The following is a 17,547-nucleotide window of genomic DNA, read 5'->3' as shown; positions in this document are numbered from 1 at the left end:
AATTAAAACACAGCTTTGCTTTATGATTGCAATTTTCTGCTCTGTTAAGATTCTGTCTCTCTCCCTTTTCTCCCCCTCCCTGTGCATAAAATTTTCAGGAAATAAAATACATAGCATAAAAACAAAGCTCTTAAAAAAAACACATAGTGCTTGGAAAATTTCAATGGGTGTTCAATTAGTTTGTAATTTCCAATCTAGTCTTTCGAAACATAGGAGTTGCTTTAAAAAAAAGGCAAAAAGTCATTTTTCCAGTCACATAACTTGAACATATCTTCTCTTAAAATATCCTTTCAACTTCCTAGTTTAATTACCTAATCCAGCAAGTGGCTACAATTGGAGTCAGAGCAGAAATACATACAGGCTCCTTCACTGTGATGTGTTATGTTAGAGAAGAAGGCTACTACTAGATATGCAGAACATGGTTCTGTGATGCTAAGAACGCTGAGAAATCATTGTCACATATGCGTGTGCCTTACAACTCACCACTTCAGTACCTAAAGCTGCACAAATACAGACCTAGGTCCTGTTGTGGCAAAGGCCAGACTTGCGAAACTGCCGTCAAAGTCTGGTTAAAAATGAACAGATAAATTTGCTTACTAAAAAATCTGAGAAAACGTAAGACAGACAATATAATATCCCCAACGTAAGAAGGATATGGAACTGTTGGAATGGGTCTGGAGGAGGCCATGTAAATGATGCGAGGGCTGGAGCCCTCTGCTATGAGGACAGGCTGAGAGAGTTGGGGTTATGCAGCCTGAAGGCTCTGTGGAGACCTTATAACAGCCTTCCAGTACCTGAAGATGGCTACAAGAAGCTCTGGAGGGACATTTACAAGGGTCTGGAGTGACAGGATGAGGAGGAATGGCTTTAAATTGGAAGAGGGAAGATGAGACGTTAGGAAGAGATTCTTCACAATGAGGGTGATGAGACACTGGCACAGGTTGCCCAGAGAAGTTGTGGATGCCCCATCCCTGCCTGGAATTGTTCAAGGCCAGGTTGGATGGGGCCTTGAGCAGCCTGAATTGGAACTGAATGGGCTTTGAGGTCTCTTCCAACCCAAACCACTCTATGATTCTATAACGGGAACGCAGACTGGTGAAGAATAGCGTGTGCTGTAGGAAGTGAGGCACTGTAAAGAATGGAATGAATGGACAAGAAGAACAGCTTGCACCGCCTAATTTTAGGCAACAGATAGTAGTGATCTAGCTTAGCCAGATTCCCCATCTACTGCAAATAGGTAGGTACCTCAGGGAAGTGATTAACAAAGGCTGAACCTCCCTTGGAAAGAAAGAGTTTCACTCCATTAAGTACACAGGAGCCCAAGGGAGTAAGGATCATAATTCAGGCCTTTCTGATAAGTAGAATTAGTACTCCCAGCAGGTGGTGACGTCTGAAAGATGTCATTTGCTTTGATAACACTTCTTGCAGGATAATAAAGTGGTCCAGCAATTGCACTCGCTTCTTTTCCTAGCTTCTGGATGTAGTCTGCCCATACATGCTAACGTGTTTATATGCAGGTACCGTTACAAAAATTAAGAGAAATGCATACACATCTAAACAAATGCTTAGGTTGAGGGGCATTAGGGAGCATAGACAGAATAGATCAATAAAAAGGAGCTCTTAATGACACATCTCCGTTTGCTCTTCACCTTTGAAAAGATCATGATAACTTAAACAGCTTTTCTTTTAAGGAAGTATTTGATGACTACAGGCAATCAAGCCCTGGGAAGAGATGAAATGCATAGCAATTAACGTTTATGGGTTGTCTTTAACATCTAACTTCCAACAACAAAACTGCAGCAATTCCAGCCTTGATCGCTTGGTGTTCTGTTAACCTTGTGGAGCAAACTTACCCATATCTGAAGAAATTCTTGAACTGCCTGCAGATCTTATGAGTGAGCTCTCTCTTGCCGCAGGCCAGAGGACCAGTTAATACCAGCATGGGGTACGGAGCATCGAGACTGGGTAAAGTGCTAGAAGAAAGGAAAACAAGGAGCCATCACATTACCTACAAATGAAATCATCAGCAACTTTGTATTAAGCTTTTGCAGAGACTTTTTCATCATCTCAACCAATCTCATCTGTCTGTCACGCTATTCACATTGCTCACAGTTCAGATGAAAATTAGGAGAAGGCTGTGCACAGTTTGATACGTCCTAAACATAAAAACAGCACGAAATATTGCATTAAAGACCCCTAGGTCTCTTTTGCGAAAGGAATAATCTTATGTCTGCTATAATCTTTTCCAATTTATAGCCTTTTCTAAAGCTCCCTCTGCAGGGATAGTGTTGCTGGGATTTGTTTAAGAGTTTTCCAAGTCTATCACCGAGACAGTAGTATTTTAATGATCAGGATAATAGGCCCAGCATGAACTTGCACGCAATCCTACAAACCCTTATGCACTCATGCTTGACTCTTCCTGACTTCCACGGCCTTGCCTGATGAAGGTGGGAAGTTGCAAAGAACTTTTCAATTCAATACAATGAAAAACACTAAGATCCTTAAACTCAACTGAACACAAATAACACTACAATAAAAGAATCTGAAGAGCTGCAAAACCACAAAGTGCTCCATTTTCTCCAAGCTGAGTAGATGGTTAGATCCTCACATTTCCAATTTCAGCTGTAAATACTAGAACGAATAGCATTTCTGTACTTTTGAGTGTCCAGCAATTTATTCAGACAGCTAAAAATGGAATGCAACTTTGCACTCTCGTTTTTAAATCTAGCAAGATCTTGAGATGCTGTCACTTGGTAATCATAGAATGATTTGGACTGGAAGGCACCTTAAAGATCATCCAGTTCCAACTGGGACAAGTGGGACACCTCCCACTAGATCAGGTTGCTCAAAGCCCCATCCAATGTGGCCTTGAACACCTCCATCGATGGGGCATCCATGACTTCCCTGGGCAACCTGTGCTGGTGCCTCACTGCCCACAGAAAAAAATATTTCTTCCCAAGATCTCATCTCAATCTCCCCTCTTTCAGCTTAAACCCATTCCTGCTCATCCTATCCCTGCATGCCTAATTAAGAGCCCCTCTCCAGCTTTCCTGTAGCCCCTTGAAGTAGCAGAAGGAAAAATATGTCAGAAGTAGTTGAAATACCTTCAAAAACACCTACTTATAACTAAAAAATAGCTTCAATTAAATTTAAATTTTCAAGTGGTAGAAACCCACCAACGAGTGTTAAGCTTCCATTTAATGTGATATAAGGCAGGTGAACATGAATTCCTGAAAAGACAGTATATTTCTTTCACCTTTTCTCTTAGGAGTAACAAACTGTATAAGAAGTAATGATAACCATCCAACATGAGCATGAAGGAAAAAGATTTCAGAGTAATAGCTTTACTCCTATTCCAGATACAATAAAACACTTCTATTTTCTACCAGATTAAATGTATATAATGGACTTGATATTTCAGAAGCACTAAGATAACAATGCAATTCAGTCTCTTAATTCTCCTGGGGAATACTATTCTCACAGAAGAAACAACAGATGCACCTAATAAATTAAGAGACCAGCTTAAGTCTGTACAGAACTGTGAAATGAACTCAGATCACAGAACAGTGGAATGAATTGGGTTGGAATGGACTTTAAAAGATCATCCAGTTCCAACCTGCTGCCATAGGCAGGAACAGCTCAGGCTGGACTGGGCTGCTCAAAGCTCCATCCAACCTGGCCTTAAACACCTCCAGGGATGGGACAGTCACAACTTCCCTGGGCAACCTGGGCCAGTGCGACATGACCCTCATTGTGAAGAATTTCTTTGTAATGTCTAATCTAAATCTCTCCCCTCTGATTTAAAGCCATTCCCCCCCGTCTTATTACTACACGTCCTTTGTAAAAAGTCCCTCCTCAGCTTTCTTGCAGCCACCTTTTCAGGTACTGGGAGGCAGCTAAAAGATCTTCCCAGAGCCTTCTCTTCTCCAGGCTGAACTACTACAACTCTCTCAGCCTGTCCTCAGGTGCTCCAGCCCTCAGATCACCCTTGTGGCCTCCTCTGGACCCATTGCAACAGTTCCATACACTTGTTCTGTTGGAGATTCCAGAACTGGACACAGGACTCCAGGTGTGGTCTCATGAGAGTGGAGTAGAGGGGAAGATTCACCTCCCTTGCCCCGCTGCCCATGCTTCTCTTGATGCAGCTCGTGACACAGTTGGCCTTCTGGGCTGTGATCACACATGGCCGGCTCATGTCGAACTTCTCACCATTCAGTACCCCAATTCCTTCTCCTCAGGGCAGCTCTCAATCACGTCAAACTCCATCCTTTACTGAAATCAGGGATTGCCCTAACCCAGGTATAGGACCTTGCACTTGGCCTTGTTGAACCTCATGAGTTTCACACAGGCCCACTTCTTCAGTTGGACCAGGTCCCTTTAGATGACATCCCGTCCTTTGGTGTGACAGCTGCACCACCCAGCTTGGTGTTGTCTGCAAAATGCTGAGGGTGCACTCAGTCTGGCTGTTGATATAATCAATGACAGTTATTAAACAGCACTGGTCCCAGTACAGACCCCTGAAGGACACCACTTGTCACTGATCTCCATCTGGACATTAAGCTGTTGACCACTGCTCTCTGAATGCAACCATCCAACCAATTCCTTATCCACTAAACAGTCCACCCATCAAATCCATATCTCTCCAATTTAGAGAGAAGGATGTCGTCGGAGGCCGTGTCAAAGGCTTTACAGAAGTCCAGATAGATTACATCCATTGCTTTTCTGATGTCTACTGATGTGGTTACCCCATTAGAGAAAGCCACTACATTGCTCAGGCAGGATTTGCCCTTGGTGAAGCCATGTTGGCTGTCTCTAAATACCACCCTGTCCTCCACGCACTTTAACATGCTTTAGATCCTGGTTCACTGTCCCGTCTACTACACTATGTTAAAGCAAAATAGTAGCAGGGCACTTGGGAGACATAAGGATTTTTTACTTACTGTGCCGATTGGTGACATTTACAAAACATTAAAGATTAGCATAATAAGCTTATTAACATAAGACATTAAAAATACTGGAAAAGGTAAAAATCCATCTTAAAAATTCTTATCTGAATCTGTTACGTTGTAACATCCTGTTCATTTCAAGAAATATCTTCCTCCTGTCTTGATTTGAGATGTTCATACTCTTCCCATTTTCTGATATTTGAGGTAAGGAAAAGACCGACAAGATCCCAGGAGGAAATAGTGACAGTTGTGGATACTACAAGTGCATTATTGCAAAGAACCATTTCAAAGACGGGAATTCCAGGAAACACGCTTAGTGACCAGAGATTCAATATTAATCAAGATGCAGCAGAAAGGCCAAGCCCTTCATGAATAATGATGTCAAGGCAGGTCTGTGAGGACAGAAGTCTTATTTTCAACACAGTTTTAATATATTCTTTCTCCAGGCACAGAACCTGGTACATGCTTGCAAAATTGCAGAATTCCTCTGTACTCTTTTCTTTTACAAGGAAGTGTTAGAACCACTAATGACACAATATATCATAGAATTATTAAGGTTGGAAAAGACTTCTAAGATCATCCAGTCCAATTGTCAGCCCAACATCATCATGCCTACCAAACCATTTCCGGAAGTGCCACATCTACACATTTCTTAAATACCTCCAGGGATGGAGGCTCCACCACTGCCCTGGGCAGTCTCTTCCAATGCCTCACCACTCTTCCAGCAAAGAAATTTTTCCCAATATCCAATCTACACCTCCCCTGGTGCAACTTGAGGCCATTTCCTCTCATCCTATCACTTGTTACTTGGGAGAAGAGACCAACAATGACCTCACTACAGCCTTTCAGGTAGTTGTGGAGGGGGTTGGTCATTACGTGGTATGATCATCATACTCAGAATTCAAATTCCCTTAAATAAACTTTGATTGCTCAAATTCCTCCTATCGTCAAATTCCTTGCATTTATTATTTCATCAGAAGAGCATGGAGAACATTTCCATACCACTTGCAATGCAATCTTTCATTGCATCACCACTTACTGGTTCTCAAACAATAAACTAAAAGTATAGTAATCACAGAATCATTAAGGTTGGAAAAGATCTCTAAGATCACCCACTCAACCATCAGTCCAACATCACCTTGCCTACTAAACCGTGTCCTGAAGCATCACGACTACATGCTATTTGATCCCCTCCAGGGATGGGAACTCCACTGCTTCCCTGGGCAGCCTCCTCCAACGCTTCACCACTGTTTCGGTAAAGAAACTTTTACTAATATCTAACAATACACTGATGTGCAAGATTCCAGGCCAGAAGGGACTACTGTCATCTTTTAAGTTGGAGTCCCATCACCACATTGGCAACAGGATTTCCCTGTGTTAGTTCTTGTTTCAAGCCTGGTACCCAGGGTTCCATTAGAGCAAATTTTAATTAAAAACATTCCAGTTGTAGAGAATTCTTGGTACCCTTGGTAAATTGTTCCAATGGTTAATTACTTTCATTGTTAAAAATAATCATGCTCTATTTCTTCTCTGAATTAATTTATCCTCAATAGCCCGATACCAAACTCATCATGTGCTTGCCCAATAGACTCAAGAGCCCTCTCTGCTACTACATTTCTGTTCCCCATGTAGCAGTTATAACTATGATCAAGCCACCTTTTTAGATGTCACGTGCATCTGGGCAGAAGTGTCGATCTGCTTGAGGGTAGGGAGGCTCTGCACGAGGGATCTGAACAGGCTGGATCCATGGGCTGACACCGATGCTATGAGATTCAACAAGGCCAAGTACCCAGTTCTGCACTCGGGACAAAACAACCCTGCGCAGCACTACAGGCTTGGGGAAGAGTGGCTGGAAAGCTGCCTGGCAGAGAAGGACCTGGGGATGTTGGTTGTCTGCGGATGAACATGAGTCCGAAGTGGCTCAGGTGGCCAAGAAGGACCATGGTATTTTGGACAGTATCAGAACCAGTGCAGTCAGGAGAAGCAGGGAAGTGATTGTGCCCCTGGACTCAGCACTGGTGAGGCTGCACCTCGAATCCTGGGGTCAGGTTTTGGCCCCTCCCTACAAGAAAGACATTGAGGTCCTGAAGTGTCCAGAGAAGTGTAACAAAGCTGGTGGAGGGGCTGGAGAACATGCCTTGAGAGACGGATGAGAGACCTGGGGTTGTTTACCCTGGAGAAAAGGAGGCTGAGGGGAGACCTTTATCACTGTCTACAAGTCCCTGAAAGGAGGTTGTAGTGAGGTGGGAGTTGGTCTCTTCTCTCAAGTGACAGGCAATAGGACAAGAGGAAGTTGCTCCAGGGCAGGTTCAGATTGGGTATCAGTAAAAATTTCCTCACTACAATGATTCTCAGGCACTGGCAGAGGCTGCCCAGGGAGGTAGCTGAGTGCCCATCCCTGGAGGTGTCTAAAAGGTGGGGAAATGAGGTGCTCAGAGATCTGGTTTAAGTGGACAGGTATGGTTGGACTCGAGGATTTCAAAGGTATTTTCCAACCAAATGATTCTATGATTTATAGTAGGGGAAAAAATAGACATAATATTTTTCAGTGGTGTGTTACAATGTCATTAAAGAATCATAAGGCACACAGAGAGACAGAATGACATAAGAAACTTAATGTTAATGTTTTTTTCACTGCAGAGTACACAACAATGCAACTTTTTCCTTTGTTTTCTGGTTTTATTTTGAATAGAGATATTACTAAACCAGAATTAATTATAATCTCACCTAAAAAAGATAGATGCAAATGAACTATAACAATCTGGTTCCAATAAACATTTCATAGCATAGAAGACTGTAACGCATCATCATTAGGAAGATTTCATTAATGACAGTGTTGTGTGCTTTCCAGCTGAGCACGGGCAAACATTCAGAGCATCATTAAACAATTATGGTCAGCACCATAAATGCTGGTCTGCGTGTTTATATGTTTGTGTATGCAATACCTCTGACAGAAGACAGAATTGTTGCTTTCCAGCAATGAATATATACATACACAATCCAATAAACAAATATTTAAATAGAGCCTATGTCTGCATTGGAAGAAATCCATGCCTTTAGGTAAAACTATTGTGCCTTTTTCTTAAGGAATCTCCAACTCTGCAAAATTGTAAATACATCTTTGGGGTTTTTTTTTTTAACAGGCTGTTAAGAATTCTCAGAGCCATCATTACCACTGGGATAGTTCCTGTCTTTCATCAACAATCCCAGAAAACACAAGACTCACAATAAAGATACTCTAAATACCATAGAATTATAGAATGATTTTGTTGGAAAAAGCCTTTGAGATCATAAGAGTCCAATCACACCTGTCCACCACTAAACCAGATCCCTGAGCACCTCATCTTCCTGTCTTTTAAACATCTCCAGGGATGGGGACTCCGCCATCTCCCTTGGTAGCCTCTGCCAGGGCCTGGGTACCCCAGCGATGAAGAAATTTTTCCTGATGTCTAATCTGAACCTCCCCTCGTGCAACTTGAGAGCATTTCCTCTCATCCTATTGTCTGTCACATGGGAGAAGAGATCAGCACCCACCTCGCTACAACCTCTTTTCAGGTAGTTGTAGAGAGAGATGAGGTCTCTTCTCAGCCTCCTTTTCACCAGTCTAAGCTCCTTCAGCTGTCTCTCATAACATTTGTTCTCCAGCCTCTTCACCAGCTTCACTGCCCTTCTCTGGATGTGCTCCAGCCCCTAAATGTCCTTTCTTGGAGTCAGGGGGCCAAAACTGAACACAGAATTCGAGGTGCAGCTTCACCAATGCTGAGTCCAGGGGCACAATCACTGTCCTGGTCCTGCTGGCCACACTGTTTCTGATCCAAGCCACAATGCTGTTGGCCTTCTTGGCCACTTGGGCCACTGCTGGCTCATATTCAGCTGCTGTCAATCAACACCCCCAGGTCCTTCCCTGTCAGGCAGCCTTCCAGCCACTCTTCCCCAAGGCTGGAGCGCTGCACAGGGTTGTTGCATCTCAAGTGCAGGACTCCGCACTTGGCCTTGTTGAATTTCACAGCATAGGTGTCAGCCCACTGATCCAGCCTGTTCGGATCCCTCCTGCAGAGCCTCCCTACCCTCAAGCAGATCGACACTTCCTCCCAGCTTAGTGTTATCTGTGAATTTACTAAGGGGGCACTCAATCCCTTCACCCAGATCATTGATAAAGGTAGTGAACACGACTGGACCCAGCACTGAGCCCTGGGGACACTACTTGTGACCAGCCTCCAACTGGACTTAACTCCATTTACCACCACTCTTTGGGCCTGGCCACTCAGCCAGTTTTTTACCCAGCACAGGGTGTGGCTGTCCACACCAGTGCCAATATCCATTGTAGCCAGCGTAATAATAAACAACCTACACTTCACAGTACTCCTGTCAAAGCATTTTCCTAGCATTCATCAAGCAAATAAAGTAACACACCTGCAGGGTAGCAAAGTAAGGCTATTTCTGCATCAAAAGCAGCATGGCCAGCAGGGCAAGGGAGGGGATTCTGCCCCTCTATTCCTCTCTTCTGAGACCTCATCTGGAGTATTGTGTCCAGTTCTGGAATCCTCAACATAAGAAGGACATGGAACTGTTGGAACATGTCCAGAGGAGCCTACAGGGATGATCAGAGGGCTGGAGCACCTCCCATATAAGGACAGAGAATTGGAGTTGTTCAGCCTGGAGAAGAGAAGGCTCCAAGAAGACCTTATAGCAACCTTGAAAAGGGCCTACAAGAAAGCCGGAGAGAGACTGTTCACAAAAACTTGTAGTGATAGGAAGAGAGGAAATGAGTATAAACTGGAGAGCAGCAGATTTAGGTTAGACATAAGGAAGAACTTCTTCACCGTTAGTGTGGTGAGGCACTGGCCTAGGTTGCCCAGGGAAGCTGTGACTGCCCCATCCCTGGAGCTGTTCAAGGGCAGGCTGGATGGGCCTTGGGCAGCCTGATCTAGTGGGATGTCCCTACCCATGGCAGGGTTTTCGAACTAGAAGATCTTTAAGGTCCATTTCAATCCAAATTATTCTATTATTATTCTATGATTCTATGATTCTGTGATTCTATGATTCTATTCTTTAGATGAGAAATGAGACCGAGAGAAGTCACACGGCACAGCAATGGCAACACTGGAAAAAGAATATTCATTTGCCTCTCCTTTCTGTAATTTAAGTGGAAGCCAGGATCACCTCCTCCCAAAGGTAGAAGTAGCTGGACTTCTCCAAGCACAAACTTGAAGATTTCAACCTTATGAATTTAAAGTGTGCCCCAAAGCCACAAAATAAAGTCATTTTGTTCACAATGGGATGGCAATAGTGAAGAGAGGGACTAGGTAGAATAGGAAGAAGATATGTTTTACAGCTCTCTTCTCCCTCTAGGGATTTTTAAATTGCCTTTGGGTATTGATAGGAATTTTGCATCTTTCATGTATGGTGCAAATAGCCATCTGTTCCAACAGATTGTTTAAAAGAACTGGAGCTGTGGACAATCTGTCTTAGACTTTAGGGGTGAATGACTAACTTCATTTCATAATCAATTTTAACCAAATAAGATCTGCCTCATTTCCAGGCTGCTAACAGAATACTATGGACCTTCTCCTCTTTGCTGGATTAATTTAAAGGTGGGAGAGGGATAGTAAAATGTCCTTCTAAACATGACAACGTATTTTGCTTTACTTGAGTGCCACCCTCAGGAGCAGATGTGAAGTGGAGGTAAGCTTACCTGTCAAAGATCCTCTGGGGCTGCCGCATGCTGTTCTTAACGTGGATCATATGGTCTTTAGCAGCAACAACTTCTGGAGGAGGATCGTATTTATTCACAGCAGCAACCTGTTCCCACAGGTTAGGGGCAAAAGAGAGAGCAGTGATGTGATTGTTTCCAGTTGCGACATGCTTCGCAGAACGCTATGAGTACCAATGGCTTCATATTTATGAGGGTCAGTCTTTGCGTTTGGCTCATCTGAGAGCACTCTGCTACATAAATCTTTTCAGGAGATTTAAGCACAATTTGATAGATGGATGGAAGGCAGCCAGACATAGCTCACCATCTTTAATATATTCAGCCTTTTACTGGAAAGAAAACAGGAGGCCACATAAGATGCAAAGTAATTTTGCTTAGGTTTTAATTATCCATTAATTTGCATCCTCTCAGTCCTGGTGGAAGATGCTGAACTAAAATCCTTAGGGACCAAAGCCACTCATTTATTCGTCAGCAGTAGAACAGAATGGGCATTAACAAAGTGAGTAAATTGCATTTTTTTCCTGACAATGCATTTCTGCCTTTCCTGGGAGAAGGAGCAGCACTCAAATGCCACCAATTCCCTCCATCCGTTCTGGTGAAAGCTCAGTTGAGGGTACTGACCACTAATGAGTTTGATATTTTTTTCACATTGTTAATGCTACCCACTCAGAAACAGGTTAGGAACTACTGCGGCATTTCATGTAAACCATCAAATATCAACTTGCTGACACTGCTGCAAAATATGCTGTGAACTTCGCTGACAGCCACCCCCATATTAGCATGGAGCATGGTGCAACAGTAGTGGACCTTCAAAGCAAAACGTTCAGTACTCAGAAGCCAATGTCCACACTAGTTTGGGGGAGTGAAGGAAGGGAGCTCAAGTCAATGTAGCTCCAGTGTGGTCCTTTGGTCTGAGTTAGTGGCTAAGAACACATCAGGCACGTCCCGGTACACATCGCCTGGTTAATGTTAGTCCAAAAGAAGTCTAGTTCCTATATTGCAAGAGTTCCACAATGAGAACCAGGAATGGTAAGTTGGGCAACTGGGAATTTTATTTGAAAACTGTACTTCTGATCTATAGTAAATCACAACATTATCTTTATCAGGGAATGCAGGGATATGACAAGGCGGAACATTTTTAAGCTGAAAGAGGGAAGATTTAGGTTAGAGATAGGAATGAAATATTTTCCTGTGAGGGTGGTGAGGCATTGGCACAGGTAGCCTAGAGAAGCTGTGGCTGCCCCATCCCTGGAGGTGTTCAAGGCCAGGTTAGATGGGACATTGAGCAATCTGATCCAGTGGGAGGGGTCCTTGCCCACAGCAGGGAGGTTGGAACTGGACAGGTTTTAAGGTCCTTTCCAACCCAAAACATTCTGCGATTCTATGAGACAAAGAGTAAGACCCATATCTTGGGCAGGTGGGATAAACCACACTCTGGTACCATCCCTTCTCTATGTTCCTTATAGAGAGAGCCTAGCATTAAACAAGAACCCTAATATTTATGCAGCTAAAGTTAGGAGTGATTAATTTCCTGTAAAGATCATTTTTAAAGGATAATTCCCTGAAATCCAATCCCAATTTGCAGCTGTTAATACTAACAGTTGTAGAATGGCTTTGGCCCAAATACTGCAGGCAGCAAGCAAATTACAGTAAAAGCAGCACAAGAGGGAAAGGTTTCTACTACAATGGAAAGTTACTGTAAGGTGATTGAGCAGGTGTTTTGGGGGACGAGATTTTACAAGGAAAGCTGTACAGAGTAGAATGATAGAATCCAAGAATGATAGAATAGCATGGGTTGGAAGGCACCCCAAAGATCATCTAGTTCCAACCCCACTGCGATGGGCAGGGACACCTCGCACTAGATCAGGCTGCCCAAGGCCCCATCCTCCCTGGCCTTGAACACCTTCAGGGATGGGACATCCATGACTTCTCTGAGTAACCTGTACCAGTGCCTTATCACCCTCAGTGTAAAGTATCTCTTCCCAGTATCTAATCTAAATATCCCCTCTCTCAGCTTAAAATCATTTCCTGTTTAGTTTGATTAGCTGAGTAACAATAGCTTCTTAATGAATTTCTTCACTGAGCAAAGCTTTAGTAAGCTTTGCATTTTTACATACCACAACTGCTGCAGAAATTCTGCAGATTTATAACTGGATTTAAAAGCAAAAGTCTTTGAATTTGTTGCCTATCTTAGGGACTGAAACATGGGAGATTTGTCACACACAGATGACTACAAAGCTACATTTGCATGCACAGTGTTTTATACTTTTTATTTAGCAAAACTCCTGAATGCTATGATGTTTACATACCTTTTCTTCCACGGAAATCTTCTTGAGATCCAGTTCAGTTAGTTGGAGCATCTTGAAAATTGCCAACAGCCAATAATCTGTTTGCTCCTACAGGACAAAGTTTCCACTTTGAGAAAGTACTTAACTTCAACAATCTAATATTTAATTTCAATTGGCTGAGAGTAAATCGGCCTTAAAACATTGCAACATGAAAAGCTTTTTACCCTGTATGAACTGACTCCCCACCATAAAATCAGCTTCTGCAACAAGACCTAATAGTTGCTCAAAAGTCTGCAATACCTTGTTTAAAAGGTCAGGATGGGAATTAAAAATCACCACCACACCCACTAGAATACCAACAAAGAATGCTGGAGAATCATAGAACAGTTTGGATTGGAAGGGATCTTAAAGGTCATCCAGTTCCAACCCTCCCACCAGATCAGGCTGCTCCAAGCTGCATCCAGTCTGGCCTTGAATAGTTGCCTCCAGGGATGGGGCAACTAGAACTTCCCTGGGCAACCTGGGCCAGTGTTTCACCACCCTCATCGTGAAGAATTTCTTCCTAATGTCTAATCTAAATCTTCCCCCTTCCAATTTAAAGCCATTCCCCCTTGTCCTATCAAATCAAAAGCATTATCTACACTGGGATTATGCAATAAACTATGGTTAATACATCTAACCTTAGCAGTACTGTAGGAACTTAACAGAGAATTTGTGTTACAGATTTTTCATCATACAGGCTTTTCTGCCTGAGACAACAAAACAGGGATAATTAAATATCAAATTAAAACGCTGACACTGACAAGTTCGTGAGGCTGCTTAGTTCTAGAGCCTCTAAGGTTGTGTTGAAACTACTAAAATTCAGGTGGCTTAACATGACTGCTGCATGTGTGAGTTATTAAAACAGCAACTGAAAGGAAAAGGATCAGATTTTGCTTAGGGGATGAACATCTAAACAGAAAAAGGCTTTCAGATCACAGAGGACCAAGGGTTGCCTATTTTGGGTGTTTTTTTCATGCTAGTTTCTTTGTCTGTCTTGACAAACCAGTTTCATGAAAGCCAATACAAAATTGGCAAATCCAGGAAGAAGTTAAGCCCTGAATATTTTTCTTCTCCCTGACACTGGAATTCACTGTAAAATTCAAACATAGTTTAGAAATCACAAAAGTCAGGGCAGAATCACCTTTGATCGGTCAGGGCAAATTACGGATGCAGAGTCAAAGTCAGAATTTCTGATATTTCACCACTGTCATTGTTGTTTATGGATGTTTAACTCATTAATTGAGGAATACTATGGGAGCCATAAATGAGAACTGAGTAAATCCTAAAGAAGAAAAGAGATCCATGTGTCCTGAGACATATGATTTTAAAAGGGGTACTATTGAGCTCCTTCAACCTTTTCCTTGGAACAATCAAGCACAGATCTCCAAAGCAAATGAAAATGAGAATTTTCCATACAAAAATCACAGCATACTATGACTACAAATATATAAATGAATTCACCAATGGAATTACATAAAATTTATGGATTTACTATATGGATATTGAGCATCATGATTCATATGGAGCTTTGGTTCAGATAAAACTAGGTAACCATGCCAGGGGAACCATCACTCATTCTTTCATGTACTCATTCCCTGAAATGACCTGGCCACTTACGAGTTAGAAATGGAAGGTAAACGGATTTTGGTCTGACCTAACATACCAGTACTGGGTTCTTAGTTTTGGCTTCCTCTTTAGTTTTTTCTTACCTGTAAAGGATTTTTTAAAAGATTTAAAACTCTGAGGAGAGGGAGACCTTCAATCCATTCAAATTCATGCAACTCAGCAATCTAATTAGTGACAGAAACAGAGCATAAATCAGTGCCAACAGAATCCATGCTAACTATGGGGGAAAAAGGTATTTTAATCCCTGCTTTAAAAATCTGGACATAAAAAAAAATCATTATACTCACAAAATGGGCATACATGTTAACTGCATTCAATAAGGCACTTCTAGTCACAAAAGGCAGACAACTTGGATGTTAACCGTAGCAGCAGTATAATACAGACAGCAATTTCAAACCACCTGCATTTTTCCAGTTCTTTCAAATGTCAAGCCCTAACACATTTAGCTTTTATGTGGCTGATGTGCTTAAGTGCAGCAATTCTGCTGTTATATTTGCGCATCAGTTGACTAGCAAAAAAATTCATTCTAAGAAGAGTTTCTTTTCACTGGAGCTTAAATTCATCCTACCTAGCTTGCAGCACTTGACTGAAAAACATCAGCAGAGCTGTCCTTGGATGCCTGTGTCCAGTGGGTGCTGCACTTCACTTAAGGTCCCATCTACCCACACAGGAAACCTGGATTCACTGCACTCAGGCACATCAGATGAGCCTTAGAGGTCGTGTGGGATTAATCAACATTCATGTGCCCAAAGCAAAGCCATAGAATCATAGAATCACTTGGTTAGAAAAGACCTTTGAGATCACCAAGTCCAACCGTACCTGTCCACCACTAAACCAGATCCCTGAGCGCCTCACCTCTCTGTCTTTTAAACACCTCCTGGGATGGGGACTCCACCACTTCCCTGGGCAGCCTCTGCCTGAGGCCTGAGAACCTTTCAGAGAAGAAATTTTTCCTGATATCTAATCAGGATCTCTCCTGGTGCAACTTGAGGCCATTTAGTCTTTTCCTGTCACCCGTCACTTGGGAGAACAGACCAGCACCCACCTCGCTACAACCTCCTTTCAGGGAGTTGTAGACAGTGATGAGGTCTCCCCTCAGCCCCCTTTTCTCTGGGCTAAACACCACCAGGTCTCTCAGCCGAGTGTCGTTAAGACTTGTTCTCCAGCCCCTTCACCGGCTTCCTTGCTCTTCTCTGGATGTGCTCCAGCCCCTCAATGTCCTTCTTGGAATAAGGGGCCCAAAACTGAACATAGTTGAAATACAGCCTCACCAATGCTGAGTCCAGGGGCACAATCACTTCTGTGGTCCTGCTGGCCACAGTATTTCCAATACTCATGCTAGACCTTGAGTGAACAGTTGTAAGGCTCTCAATTAAAATAAAACAGGTCAAATGGAATCCATCTTGCCTCATTTTAGCCATCTGTTACATTAGCCCAAGTCAGCCACTTAACCTCCTTTTATAATCAGTGGAGAGAGGCCGTTTCAGAGGTCATCCAATCCATGAAAGGCTGGGAAGAATTGCCTTGTACCTTTTTTCCCCTCCAGTGACAGAAGACTGAACCACAAAGACTTCAGATTCAATCCTTAACCTATACTCAGCCAATATGAAGTGTCTAAAAACACAAATCTGAATCACAGGGTCAACACAGATGGTCTGAGAGCTGGAACACCTCTCATACAAACACAGGCTGAGAGAGTTGGACTGGATCCAGGAAAGCTGTGGAGGGGCTTTTTACCAGGGAGGACAAGACAGAATGGTTTTAAGCTGAAAGAGGGAAGATCTAGACTAGATATTAGGAAGAAACTTTTTCCCATGAGGGATGTGAGACACTGTCACAGGCTGTGCAAAGAAGTGGTGGATGCCCCATCCCTGGAAGCAGGGATGGAACCTTGAGCAACCTGATCTAGTGGGAGGTGTCCCTGCCCATGGCAGGGGGGTTGGAACTCAAAGATTTTTAAGGTCCCTTCCAACCTAAACCATTCTATGATTCTATAGCCTGCTCAATACACATTTTGAGATAACAAGAAGCCCACTGTGGAGTAGTTTTGATCAAGTTAAATGTCATTTGTAGGGTTTCCTAAATAAATACTGGAACATCAACCATCAACATTCAAAAATCACTGAATATGTATATGAGAGACATGGTTTGCAAATAAACCTATCATGCCCATTTTTGGAAAATCAAGAATTTAAGATCATTCTGGGTGGTAGCGAGCTAAAGTAACACACATCTTTCTGTTTCAATTCATTAAAATTCTTTTTAAGTTATTCTTCAGAAGGAAATGTTCAAAAATGGTGACTCATTAAACAGTTCCAATAACATCATTAAAAGAGGCAAATTTTGATGAGGTAAAATTGATAGCTTTTGCATGCCATAAAGAACAGTGGAAACTATATGAGGCAATGGAAGTGGTGTTATTAATGCTAATAGCAACCATACTATTAGTTAGTTTCCTGTTTGGTGCAATTGATGTACCTTTAAATGTCAGCCTGAACACAGTGTGAGAAAAAGAATTCATAGCGTCGTGAATTAAATTCTCTAAATGTATCTTTCAAGTGGGTAAATATGACAGAAAATGTTCAGTTCCAGGGTTATATTTTTATTTCTTATTTTCTTAGATTTCCATTGCATATGCAGATCTGTTTTGATAACAAAATGATTCATGAACTGATGGTCTTTTCAGTTACGGACCCTGGAAGATCAATATCAAGTGTATTATGTATAAATGGCTCGGGCTTCAAAATTCAAATACAAATGAGCTGGATTGTGTTATTGTATTTCCAGTGAAAATTTGCTGCATAACAAAAGCCACTTTTTAATAGAGTACATGCAGTTCTGCCTCAGAGGATGTTTCCAGCTGAAAGCTCAGAAAAATCTGTGGTCATAAAATTGGGCTGAAAGATATTAGAAAATCCTCCTAAGGCCTGGC

The 17,547-nt window shown here is 42.5% G+C and overlaps 1 protein-coding gene across 4 annotated transcripts in view; it reads right to left on the bottom strand.

The window, feature by feature from the left end:
• Positions 1–17,547, bottom strand: part of LRGUK (leucine rich repeats and guanylate kinase domain containing) — an 81,611-nt gene that overhangs the window by 47,338 nt on the left and 16,726 nt on the right. For all 4 annotated transcript variants that reach the window (XM_054054959.1, XM_054054953.1, XM_054054967.1 and 1 more), the window contains exons 8-11: positions 14,699–14,779; positions 12,969–13,055; positions 10,642–10,748; positions 1,854–1,973 (exon numbers count right to left, since the gene is read on the bottom strand). In XM_054054959.1, coding sequence (XP_053910934.1) covers positions 1,854–1,973; positions 10,642–10,748; positions 12,969–13,055; positions 14,699–14,779 — 395 coding nt within the window. The remainder of the gene's footprint in view (positions 1–1,853; positions 1,974–10,641; positions 10,749–12,968; positions 13,056–14,698; positions 14,780–17,547) is intronic.

The sequence above is a fragment of the Cuculus canorus genome, chromosome 1, assembly GCF_017976375.1.
Source record: "Cuculus canorus isolate bCucCan1 chromosome 1, bCucCan1.pri, whole genome shotgun sequence".
Lineage (NCBI taxonomy): Eukaryota > Metazoa > Chordata > Aves > Cuculiformes > Cuculidae > Cuculus > Cuculus canorus.
Note: the sequence above shows the minus strand (reverse complement) of the source record. Positions and strands in the feature narration are given on the sequence as shown.